Source organism: Hydra vulgaris, chromosome 09, assembly GCF_038396675.1.
Source record: "Hydra vulgaris chromosome 09, alternate assembly HydraT2T_AEP".
Taxonomy (NCBI): Eukaryota; Metazoa; Cnidaria; class Hydrozoa; order Anthoathecata; family Hydridae; genus Hydra; species Hydra vulgaris.
In genome coordinates, this window is record NC_088928.1 from 34,390,001 (window position 1) to 34,401,636 (window position 11,636).

Consider the following 11,636-nt stretch of genomic DNA (forward strand, 5'->3'; position numbering starts at 1 on the left):
ATTTACTTTTTATTTAAAAAAAAAAAATTTAATGACGAATCAAATAAAAATAAACTTTACTTTGGGCGAACCTTTTTTTTATATCTGTAAAAAATGAGTTTAATGCAAGATCAGTAATATTGAAAACAACCCTACAACCCAGAGCCCACACACCCCAACTAGAGGCAGGGGGCAGTCAATTTAGGGGTTCTTTTGCAAATTTAAGGAGCTTTTTTTTAACATGTGTGTCTATAGAGGAACACTATACCCTTGACTCCCCTATACTATACATCCTTTTATGTTGGCAAACTAGGATCTTTAGTCAGAAAACCAACTTTTTTTATTCTATTGGTTAGCTGGCTAATTATGGACAACAATGATACGGTATGGTTTGTTTGTTTGTTTGTTTGTTTTTTTCTAGTTGTTATTTATTCAAAAATATATAGTTATTAACAAGTACTTGTTAATACAAAAGACGCTATTTGAAAAAATAAAATTGAAAAAAGTCTTGAAAGTAGAGTATTCTTACATAATCACATTTGAATGTTTCAAATTTGAAAAAATTCATTTCAAGTTGTTATAAACTTAAAAATCTTAAAAAAATAATAAAAAGGCAAACTTAAGTAGAAATATTTTTAAAATTTTAAACAATGTGTTAAGTTATTATTGTTAGAGAAATTGATTTTTATTGCCTGTAAATGTTTTTAAAAATGCCAAAATGTATGCTTTATTTTGTATCACGTATCGTCAGCCGAGTACCAAAAGACTGTATGTCCACATTGTGTTTTTTCTGTTTATTATCAATAGATATTCAACAATCAATGGGGTATGCGTCCAATAAATCTAGTCTCAAGAATGATACAACTTTTTAAAATATTTTAAAAATTAGGCAAAATATTCTGGCAAAAAGTGTTTACAAATTAAATTTAAAATTTGATTTTCTTGGAATCAAAAAAAGTGTATATATGGCCTCTTGTTTCTCAGCTAACAATATGGTAAACATTATCTTGATTGAAAGATTAATTTAAAACATAAAATTGGTCATATAAACATTCAGTACATTTTTTTTTTTTTTTTATTATTTACAGTTTTTAGAATTTACCGATTTTAGTTCTAATTTATTTATTTTTGTGTTTTGTTTCAAAGAATGGAGTTATGGCATCTGTGTACCGCAAACGTCGCAACATGAAGTTAGCTTTCGATTGTTTGAAGGTCAAACACGGTTCCACATGGGTTCTGACATTTTCTAAATGGAAGCATTTACTCTATTTTCTAAGGCCAAAAATGGATCCATTACAAGCCGTCTTATATTGGAAAGTGCTTGATGAAAATCAAGAAAATGTTATAGGTACTGCTTTTACTTCAACTTGTTAAATTAAATATTAATGCTTATATTATTTTTACATGTTAATATATTTTACCATGTTAACTAGTGATTTCGCCGGTTATCCGGTTTTTCGGTTAACCGGATTTTCTTCGAATATCAAATATCTATTTTCGAATAATAAAAACCGACTTAAAATTTTTATAGAAAGTAACAACTTACTTATGACGCATATTGTTTGACATATCTTAATTGATAAAAGATTAGAAACTTCTTTTATTAATTTAAATGTTAATTTAATCAGTTTTGTTTGATAATATATTCTTATAACAATTTACAATAGAAATCTCAGGGTATTACTTATTACTTATGCAACTTTAACGATTCATTTTTAAGAAAGATTATAACAATTTACAATAGAAATCTTAAAGTATTACTTATTACTTATGCAACTTTAACAATTCATTTTTAAGAAAGATTTTTCGGAATATTCTGGAACTTTTTTTGCTTACTCAGCGTGTTTTTTGAACCAATAGAATTCGTTTATTTGTAGATTTGGCGGTATTTTAGTGTTATCAAATGTTCTTTAAATTATTTTCCGGACCAAGATGTTTTGAGAACATTCAAGTTTATCCATGCTTCAATCTATGTCCGCATAACAATAAGTTTTTTAAATACACGCAATTTAACTTAATAACATCTTTCTTTTCCTGATCAAATGTTTTTATATGAGAGAATGCTTTTAAAAATCCGCTGATATTAAAACATTTTGATATAAAAAAATTTGCAGGGCTTATAATTTGTAATTATATTAAGTTAAACGTTAGAATGTTCCGTGACGTCAAGTGGCTTTGTAATTATAGTGCATATATATTTGATAGTGGTTGTTAATATGTTTGTACGACTTTATGTGTAATTTTTTTGTAATGTCTTTTTCCATGTTTTTACTCTCGAGTTCCTAATAAACGTCACCTCCCCCCACCTCCCCCCCTCTCCCCCTCCCCCCGTTTATTAATTTTTGATTATTTTTCCCACCCACCCCAAGCTTATTAAGACCCCCCCCCCGTTTATTAATTTTTACTTGTTATCAAAGTTAAATTTATAAAAAAAAAAACTCTATAAAAATCGGCCTAAAAATTAAAAAATAATTATATCAGTTACAAATAAAAACAAAAAAGTTCAGCGAAAACAAGCTTTAAAAATCGTCGAACTTTTTATTTCTCACCAAAGTAAAAGCAAATTAAATTATATTGAAATTATGATAAAACGGCTGATAGAAAATGTGCATTTGACAGCAAGCCGCGCTAGAACTAAAAAGTTTTATTCGTGTTTTGTAAAAAACTTTTTAATTTGAATTTATAAATTAAAATTTTTTATAAAAAATCCCCCCTCCTTTTATTTACCCCCTCCGTAACCGAATAGTCGGTTAACCGCAAAATGATGGGAACTGTTATCCGGTTTTTGAAACGGTTAACCGGCGAAATCACTAATGTTAACATATTTTATCATGTTAAGATATTTTATCATGTTAAGATATTTTATCATGTTAAGATATTTTATCATGTTAAGATATTTTATTATGTTAATATATTTTGTCATGTTAACATATATTATCATGTTAGCATATTTTATCATGTTAACATATTTTAATATTGTTATATACACTATTTGTATTTAGGATTCAATAGTTTTTCTCAATTTTGTGATCTGTTGCATATCAAGATGGATTCCATAAATGTTAAAGGACATATATTTATGCGCTTAACACCAAATATATATTTTTCAAAAGTTGGGGTCTGGTTGCAGAAGTGTGTCAAACATAAGTAAATATTAGTTACACTTAATGTTTTTTTTTTTTGTTGATGTTTTTTAATATTAGTTTTTATGTAATCAATTTTTATCACGTTTGTTGTCATTATCCAATTATCACATATGCAGTATGGTGATACAATAAATATATTGCATGTGTTTAATCAAATAATTTAGCCTATACTATTCTTTATGTTTACATTATTAGCTTATTATTGTTACATATAAAGTATTATAAATTGTTACATTTAAAGTATTATGAATTGTTACATATAAATGTAACATTTCTAACTTGTTGTGACTGCAGAAAAAATTAAAACGGGTAATATAAAATGGTTATCTTTATTTTTAAGCAGTTTTACTTTACTCCACTGCGTCTATAGCTACATCCGGCGATGTATCACACTTTATATGAAAATAAAAAAATAAAAGTACAAAAAAATATAAAAGATGAGCATCTTTTTTAAAAATGATAAAGTTTATCACACAACTAATGTAATGTTTTTAAGATTTAGGTGACATTTAAAATTTATTTAGTTTTATAATAAATGTCTTTCCTATCTAGTATATGTTGTATATACATACATACATACATAAAATATGAATATATATATATATATATATATATATATATATATATATATATATATATATATATTTATATATATATATATATATGTATATATATATATGTATATGTATATATTTATATGTATATATTTATATGTATAGATATTAGGTCTACCGAAAAGTTCTGTCCTTTCCATAAAAACAACTTTCAACACGTTAGCACATGTTTATTTAGCGCATGTTCGGCTCATTATTTTTATCGTTTAACATATTCATACATGTATAGCAAGTTAACTCAAATAAAGTTATTTTACGTTTATCTTCATTATAAAGTGATATATTTTATTTTGAAAATGGACAGAACTTTCCAGTAGACCTAATATATATATTTATATATATATATATATATATATATATATATATATATACATACATATATATATATATATATATATATATATATATATATATATATATATATATATATATATATATATATATATATATATATATATACATATATATATATATATATATATATATATATATATATATATATATATATATATATATATATATATATATATACATGTTTACGCACACACACAAATATCTTTGCATACTTAGTGTTGCATGAAATTTTAATAGTTTGAAACCATTAACATTTTATCTTTAAGTTATTTTCCTTTTTTTTTTTTTTTTTTCTTTAAGCTCATTTTTATAATGAAAATAGTTTTTATATATATATAAAAATTTTTTTCATTAACTTTGGCTAAATTTGTTTTTTTGACTTTTTAATTAACTTTTGATTTTAATGCACATGAATTATACTTGCTATTAAATAAATATAATATTTGCTCATGGTAGTAAGCCATGATAAGTATGGTTGTACATGGTAGAAAGCTATGGTAAGTATAGTTGTATATGTTAAATGATGGTGTAATGCATCATACTTATAAAATGATATCATACTTATGTTATTTGGATTTTATATGCATGATATCTGGATTTTGAGCTAGGTATGTATGTGTAAGTATGCAAAGATATTTATGTAAGATATATATCTATATGTATAAGTATGTTAAGATATTTGTATATAAACATAATATAATATAACACACATATGTGTGTATATATGTGTGTGTATTATATATATATATATAAATATATATATATAAATTACGTTTAGATTTTTTGCATATTTTTTTGATATGGTAATTGTTTTGAATGCCATCAGTATTGGTTTGAACTATGAAATTATTGAGCCTTTATTTCTGACTCTCTTCAACATTGAGATTTTTCTTAAGTTCTACACTTTTGGACCAAAAGAGTTTTCAAGGAATATAATAAACAGGTATAGTTTTTATATAATCTTATAGTTTTAAATAATAAATAATCTTTTTTATCATATATATATATATATATATATATATATATATATATATATATATATATATATATATATATATATATATATATATATATATTCATATATATGAAATATAGGTTTGATACTGCTGTTATAGTTCCTGCAACCCTATTGTATATTTTAAAATCAATTACAGAGATTGGTAGTCTTTCTTTAATTTTTTTTATTTTTTACTCTTTTCTACTTTAAAAGTTGTTTAAAACTGTTTAAACGTTTACCATTTTTATTTTTTTATTTAAAGTTCGATATAGTGAATTTATTGTTGACTGCTTACTGATTCTTAGAATACTACGTTTGTTTAAGCTTGTAGCAAACTTCAATCGGTATGTATCAGTTAGTGTGTTCATATATAAGTTATATTAATGTTGACTTTTTCAAACTATTTTTTTCATTTAGTTTAAATGTTATCTTGAAGACCATTATACAAATCGGACCAGCTATAATTACTTATGGGGGGATCGTATTTGTAAGAATTCTTTCTAATTTTGTTATTCTACTCCATTAATACAAATATTAATACATTATACAAATTTCAAAATAATTTGTAATAGATTTCTTTTCTTTAGATACTATATTATATATATGGTATTGTTGGGATGGAAGTTTTCAGCAACCTTATACATGGTTATGTTGCTTATAATACAAGCAATATATCATCAAATGAGTTTTGTGGAAATATAAAGTTGAAAGATTCTGAGTTTGCTAGGTTAAAATATTGTGAAAAAAACTTTAATAATATTGTCAAGTCTTTTAACATTCTATTTGATCTAATGAATGTGAATCAGTGGCACAGTATCTTTTTCTAATTAAAAAAAAAGCAGTTAAACAAATTTTGTATATTTAATATATATATATATATATATATATACACACACACACACACACACACACGCGCGCGCGCGCGCGCACACACATTTGCAGGGTTCTTCTCTTTTTACAAAATTGATCCTTTTTTCATTTACATAGTTTTGTACAGATTTTGCATAATGAGACAATGCCAGATCAGGCCAAGATTATCAGAATGATGATCTTGGCCTGATCTGATCAAAAAAATATCATTATGATGTCATCAGAACGATGCTTTTTTGCTAAATGGATTTTTTTGTTCTTGATACAGTGATTTTTGTTGATTTTGTTGACCTCTTAATGATTGCAAAGCTAATTTGTCTGAATATTAGTGAATATATTCCTTTACTGGAAAAGCAAATCCAAACAAGTCATTTTTTTCATATTTTGCAGTGGTAAATATTGACACTTGCCAATGTTTGAGAAACATCACTTGAATAATAAATGTCATTTCCATTAATCCAAACTGATTAATTGCAAAATACTATTTGTTGTCAGGAATTAAAGAAATTCAATATAGTTGATAAGTTCTTAATGGAATGGCCTGAATAATGAATTTGTTTTCAATGTTTTGCTGATATATTCTTGGCTTGATTTAAATTTCTGAGCTGCTTGTGTTTGCGATATGTCATCTTTGTGGTCAAACATTGTTTTAAGTCATTTTTTGTTAATTTACATTAACAATGCTGCAAGCAAAATAAAGGTCAATAAAATAGCTGAAATATGATTTAAAAATTAAATTGTCAGGAAAGCATGAAGGCAGGAGAAAGTTCTAAAGCACTATTGTTCTAAAATATTGAGTAAAATACTTTATAAAATGAAAGAACAGTTACATTAAAAAGTTTTGACTTATTGAATTACAAGTCATTCAAGATTCTGGTTGGAACCAGAGATGATAGCTTGGTTGAGCAGTAACTGCAGTAGTGTTTGCAGAAAAAAGAAAAAGATGCAGTTTTACAACAATGGGATAAAATTTCAAGCTTGACTGCTAGATCCAAAAACATTTACAATGCATTTTTTGGACCTTGTTTAAAAGAGAAAGGGCCTTGTTAGAACCATATCAAATATATGATGACATACAAGCAGAGACATTAAGCCACTTATAGAGGTTGAGAATGGAATCAGAAGTAAGATAATGACGCAATAAAGTAAAGCAACTATAATAAATGCTAACTTATCAATGAAATGTATATATGGTTTCTATGAGAGATTTAGTAGAGAAATATAATTTGAGAAAGTATAAAGTAAAGGACTAGGTACAAGTGTCGCCATTATCAATATAGCAATATCAACAATATTGCAATAATTATTAATAGTAAAAAACTGAATTTTGTTTGAATTAAAATTCACAAGTCACTTCATGCCTCAGGTTGTCATAGAAACAAGATAGTATTTAAGATTATATTAAAGATTATATCTAAGACGTGTTCCAAATGATCAAAAAGTGACTTTTTTTGTCATGGCTAGAGTATATAGTTATTGTCATGGCTAGAGTATATAGTTATGTCATCAACACTTCGAATGTAAGATTATCAGAATGATCAATAATTGAGAAATAATGCATAGTCAAGGGTGGAATTTTGTGGTACCCCAAGAATTATTAGAAATTTTTTCTATCAAAAATGACTTTGATATTGTAGTTAGAAAGAAATGATTTGATAATTTTAAAAACTTTTGCAATCTGAAGTAAGCTTATGAGAATACCAGCATACCAGACTTTATCAAAAGCCTTCAAAGTTTGGTATACTGATTTTATCAAAGCTCTTAAATAAATATCAAAATCAATCTAGATTAAGAAAGTGGGGCTCATGCCCACTTTCTTAATCTAGTACTCAATAGAATCTTTCTGTTATTACAGTTAACAATATAGCAATAGAACAAGATGTTGGAAAGTTGTTTTATCATAAGGTTTATAATATTAATTAAAACATCTAATATCTTGCAAGAACTTGCAACTGTATTAAAGTGCAAGTATGAAATTTTTCAAAAGGTCATGGAACCAGGAGGCTATTTGTTGTTACAACTAAGGTCACAGGGGTCAGTAAATTATTGTTACAACCCTCGCTCAATCCTGTAACTCAAAAACGCTTTGACAAACGCTGTAACTGTACTCTGTAAGTACACCGTAAGTAACACCTTGACAAACAAATACGCTACTCTGAGAAACAAGTCTATGAAATATAAATTAATTCTGAAATAGTTTTGTACACTTTTGGGTTTAAATAAATACAATTTAATGCACAAAGCAAATTTATAATATGGCTACATTTTTGATCATGTTGGAAAAATTAATAATGTTTTATAATTAATGATATTTTAATATTAATATTTTATAATTAATAATGATGATATTTATTATTAATAATATATTAATATTATTAATAATATATTAATATTACTAATAATATATTAATATTATTAATAATATATTAATATTATTAATAATATATTAATATTATTAATAATATATTAATATTATTAATAATATATTAATATTATTAATAATATATTAATATTATTAATAATATATTAATAATAAATATCATTTTTATAAATAAATAATATTTTTATTGTTTTGTTATATTGTTTGTTATTTCACTTTAACTGTATAAAGTTATAACCGATGGTTTTGTTCGTGCAACCAACTCGTTCGCTCGAATTTACTTTGTGTCATTCCACTTCCTCTGTGTTATTGTTGTCCTTAAGTAAGTTATTTATCTATTTTTGTATTCGCGTTTTTTTCTAATGAGTGTTTTGATTTTTATATATGTATTTATATTTCTCTTAGTATTTTTGTTGCATTTATCTTGGAAGCATTCATTGTTCAGTATTCGCTTTCAAAACGGAATTCTAAATTAGCGTTGGAGAAGAAAATACTAGAGAAAGGAAAAGTCACATCTAATGCTGAGTAATTTTTAACTTTTTTATTTATTTTTTATTTTTTTTTTAATGCTTGTAAAAAAATTTTTAACTCATCTTTTTAAAAATAAATTCGAGAAAAATGTTCTCACTATTTTTAACTTATTTGTTTCACAAGTAATTTTAATTAAATTGAGAAATTTTAAGAATTAGTATTTGTATTTAAATTAAAAATAATAAAATGGAATCATAAAAAAAAATAAAATGGAATCTTATTTTAAAATTTTAATACTCTCAACCATTTTAAAATAATTTAGAATTAAAATAGAATTAAAACTTGGTAGGATGTAAAAGATTTAAAAAAGTAATAATACTGTTATAACAAGAACAATAACGGTGATAATAAGCTGATGATTGATAAAAATGGTGTCACTTGTTCATCACTTGATCAAACGAGTGACACCATAATTATAATATATTATAAAATTATATATAGTATCAGGTAACCAAAAAAGTTCGTGCGGTTTTTCCGTATATAATAAAAACACACAAAACGACAAAAGTAAGTACATTTATTCATCAAAATAGTCACCATTAGCATCTAAAACCTTTTCCCAACGTAAAACAAGCTTATTTATTCCACTTCTAAAAAATTCTCGGTCCTTTGAGTCTATAAAAGCTTTCAACTCCATTTCAACCGCGTCCTGGTCTCGGAACTGCTGTCCTTTAAAATGATTTCCCAGGGAAAGGAAAAAATGGAAATCAGTAGGGGAGAGGTCTGGCGAGTATGGTGGATGAGGCAAACTCTCCCAAACAAGGCTTTGGAGCTTGTCCTGAGTCACGCGAGCGGTGTGCGGTCTCGCGTTGTTGTGGAGAAGCAGAACTCCTCTCCTGTGCACCAGTGCAGGCTGCTTTACAAGCAACAGGTCGTGAACTCATTGCAGCTGTGCTGAGTAGACCAGTCCAGTAATGGTTTGGCCTGTTGGGAGCAGCTCGTAATGCACCACACCAGCTGTAGTCCACCAAATGCAGAGCAAAACCTTCCGCTCGTGGAGATTGGGCTTGGGTGTCTTTGGGATGGGGTCATCGGGGGACAACCAATGGTAGCAACGCTTGGTATTGTTGTACACAATCCATTTTTCGTCGCATGTCAATAAACGATCAAGAAAAGGCTCAACATTGTGGCGTGATAAGAGTGATGTGCAGATCGTAAGCCGTTGCTTCTTGTTGTCAATCGACAATTTGTGCGGAACCCACCGACTCAGCTTCCACGCTTTCCCAATCGCATGCAGATGCAGGCGGATGGTTTCAACACTCACAGCAAACCTCACTGCAAGTTCTTGGCAAGTTTAGCTGGAGTCAGACTCGACAGCGTCCTTCAGTTCATCCTCATCAACCAACAATGGGCGTCCAGAACGCGGCAGGTCTTCGATGGACTCATCTCCCGAAGAGAATCGCTGAAACCACTTCTGTGCTGTGCGTTCACTTACTGTACCTTCTCCAAATGCTGTGCAGATGTTTTTGGCCGCTTGTGTAGCATTCCTTCCAAGTTTGAACTCGTAAAGTAAGCAAGATCGAATAATCGTTGGTTGGGTTGCCATCCTTTCTTTACACAAAACCTTTCCTGTAAGCTCGTTACAAGCCTACACTATATATGCAGCAACTGCGCGTGACACACGCGTTCTATTACGCAACAAAGCTACTTGCCTTGTGCGATGTGGGTGTTGTAAAAAATGCTAAAAACAATTCGATTACCAAAAACCGCACGAACTTTTTTGGTTACCTAATAGTTGAAATCATGTATAAATGTATAATTATATTTAAAAGCTAATATTTTTTAAATAAAATGCAAAGTAAAAAAAAAAAAATTCAAAATGTGACCTCAGTTTGTTAGTTATAAGCATTCTTTATTATAGGTCAACTTAGTCAGTGAATAATGCAATCTTTATTATAGGCCAACTTTGTCAGTGAGTGATACAATCGATTTTGCTAATCTTGACAGCGACTTCAATATACAGGAATATCTTAATAAATCAGGTATGACGTTTCAACTTCGTAAAAGCCAGTGGAATAATGCAGAATATTTGTTACAACAAATGTTTGAAGACGAGCTTGATGAAAAAGATATAGGAGTTGAATTTAATGATGACTTTGATGATTTAGAGCCAATTGCATTTCAATCAACTAGTACTTTCAAAAAAGATAAAATAAATAATCTAGATTTTCTTTAAAAAAATTATAAAACGATTTATTTTACAGTTTTCTTTATTCTGTTACACTAATATTTCTTTGTTTATGTTTTTTCTTTGTACTGATAATCTTAAAGTTGCAAATTGTTCAATATTTTTTTAAATGTTTATAATTTACATTTTTAAATGTATAATTTTTTTTTAATTTATGTTTTAATATTATAATAATTATATATAAAAAAAATTAAATAATAATATTGTAAAATATAAATATTGTAAACGTTTTTAATATATGTTTATAGATATGTTGTATATGATTTATTTTTTTATATTTTCTTGGCTAATTAAAATAAATATTTTTGAGTGTGTTGATTGTTGTTATTTCTTGTTTTGTTGTTTTTGAGTCTTAGTTTTTTCTTTGTAGATTTTTTAGACTTTTAGAGTTTCTTTTTTAGCTCGGCATTTGTAACGGCTGACAAGAAATAACATCTAATAGCTACACTTGCTCCTTTTCAATATCGCTAATGCATATACGCGACATTTTTGTCTTGTGATTTCCACAACGGTTTTGATGATTCTTGACCTTATTTGCCTTTTTTTATAAATAATTGGTAACACAGGTTTTAATAAG

General features: G+C 27.0%; 1 protein-coding gene across 1 annotated transcript in view; it reads left to right on the forward strand.

Moving 5' to 3' along the window:
* The window catches only part of LOC100203991 (two pore channel protein 2), a 33,753-nt gene extending 22,605 nt beyond the window's left edge, over positions 1 to 11,148 (forward strand). The window contains exons 9-18 of the mRNA XM_065805478.1: positions 1,126 to 1,327; positions 2,982 to 3,126; positions 4,872 to 5,036; positions 5,189 to 5,253; positions 5,353 to 5,434; positions 5,508 to 5,577; positions 5,678 to 5,903; positions 8,572 to 8,662; positions 8,746 to 8,865; positions 10,771 to 11,148. Of these exons, the coding sequence (XP_065661550.1) occupies positions 1,126 to 1,327; positions 2,982 to 3,126; positions 4,872 to 5,036; positions 5,189 to 5,253; positions 5,353 to 5,434; positions 5,508 to 5,577; positions 5,678 to 5,903; positions 8,572 to 8,662; positions 8,746 to 8,865; positions 10,771 to 11,047 (1,443 nt within the window). The 3' untranslated portion in view covers positions 11,048 to 11,148. The remainder of the gene's footprint in view (positions 1 to 1,125; positions 1,328 to 2,981; positions 3,127 to 4,871; positions 5,037 to 5,188; positions 5,254 to 5,352; positions 5,435 to 5,507; positions 5,578 to 5,677; positions 5,904 to 8,571; positions 8,663 to 8,745; positions 8,866 to 10,770) is intronic.
* The last annotated feature ends 488 nt before the right edge of the window (positions 11,149 to 11,636 follow it).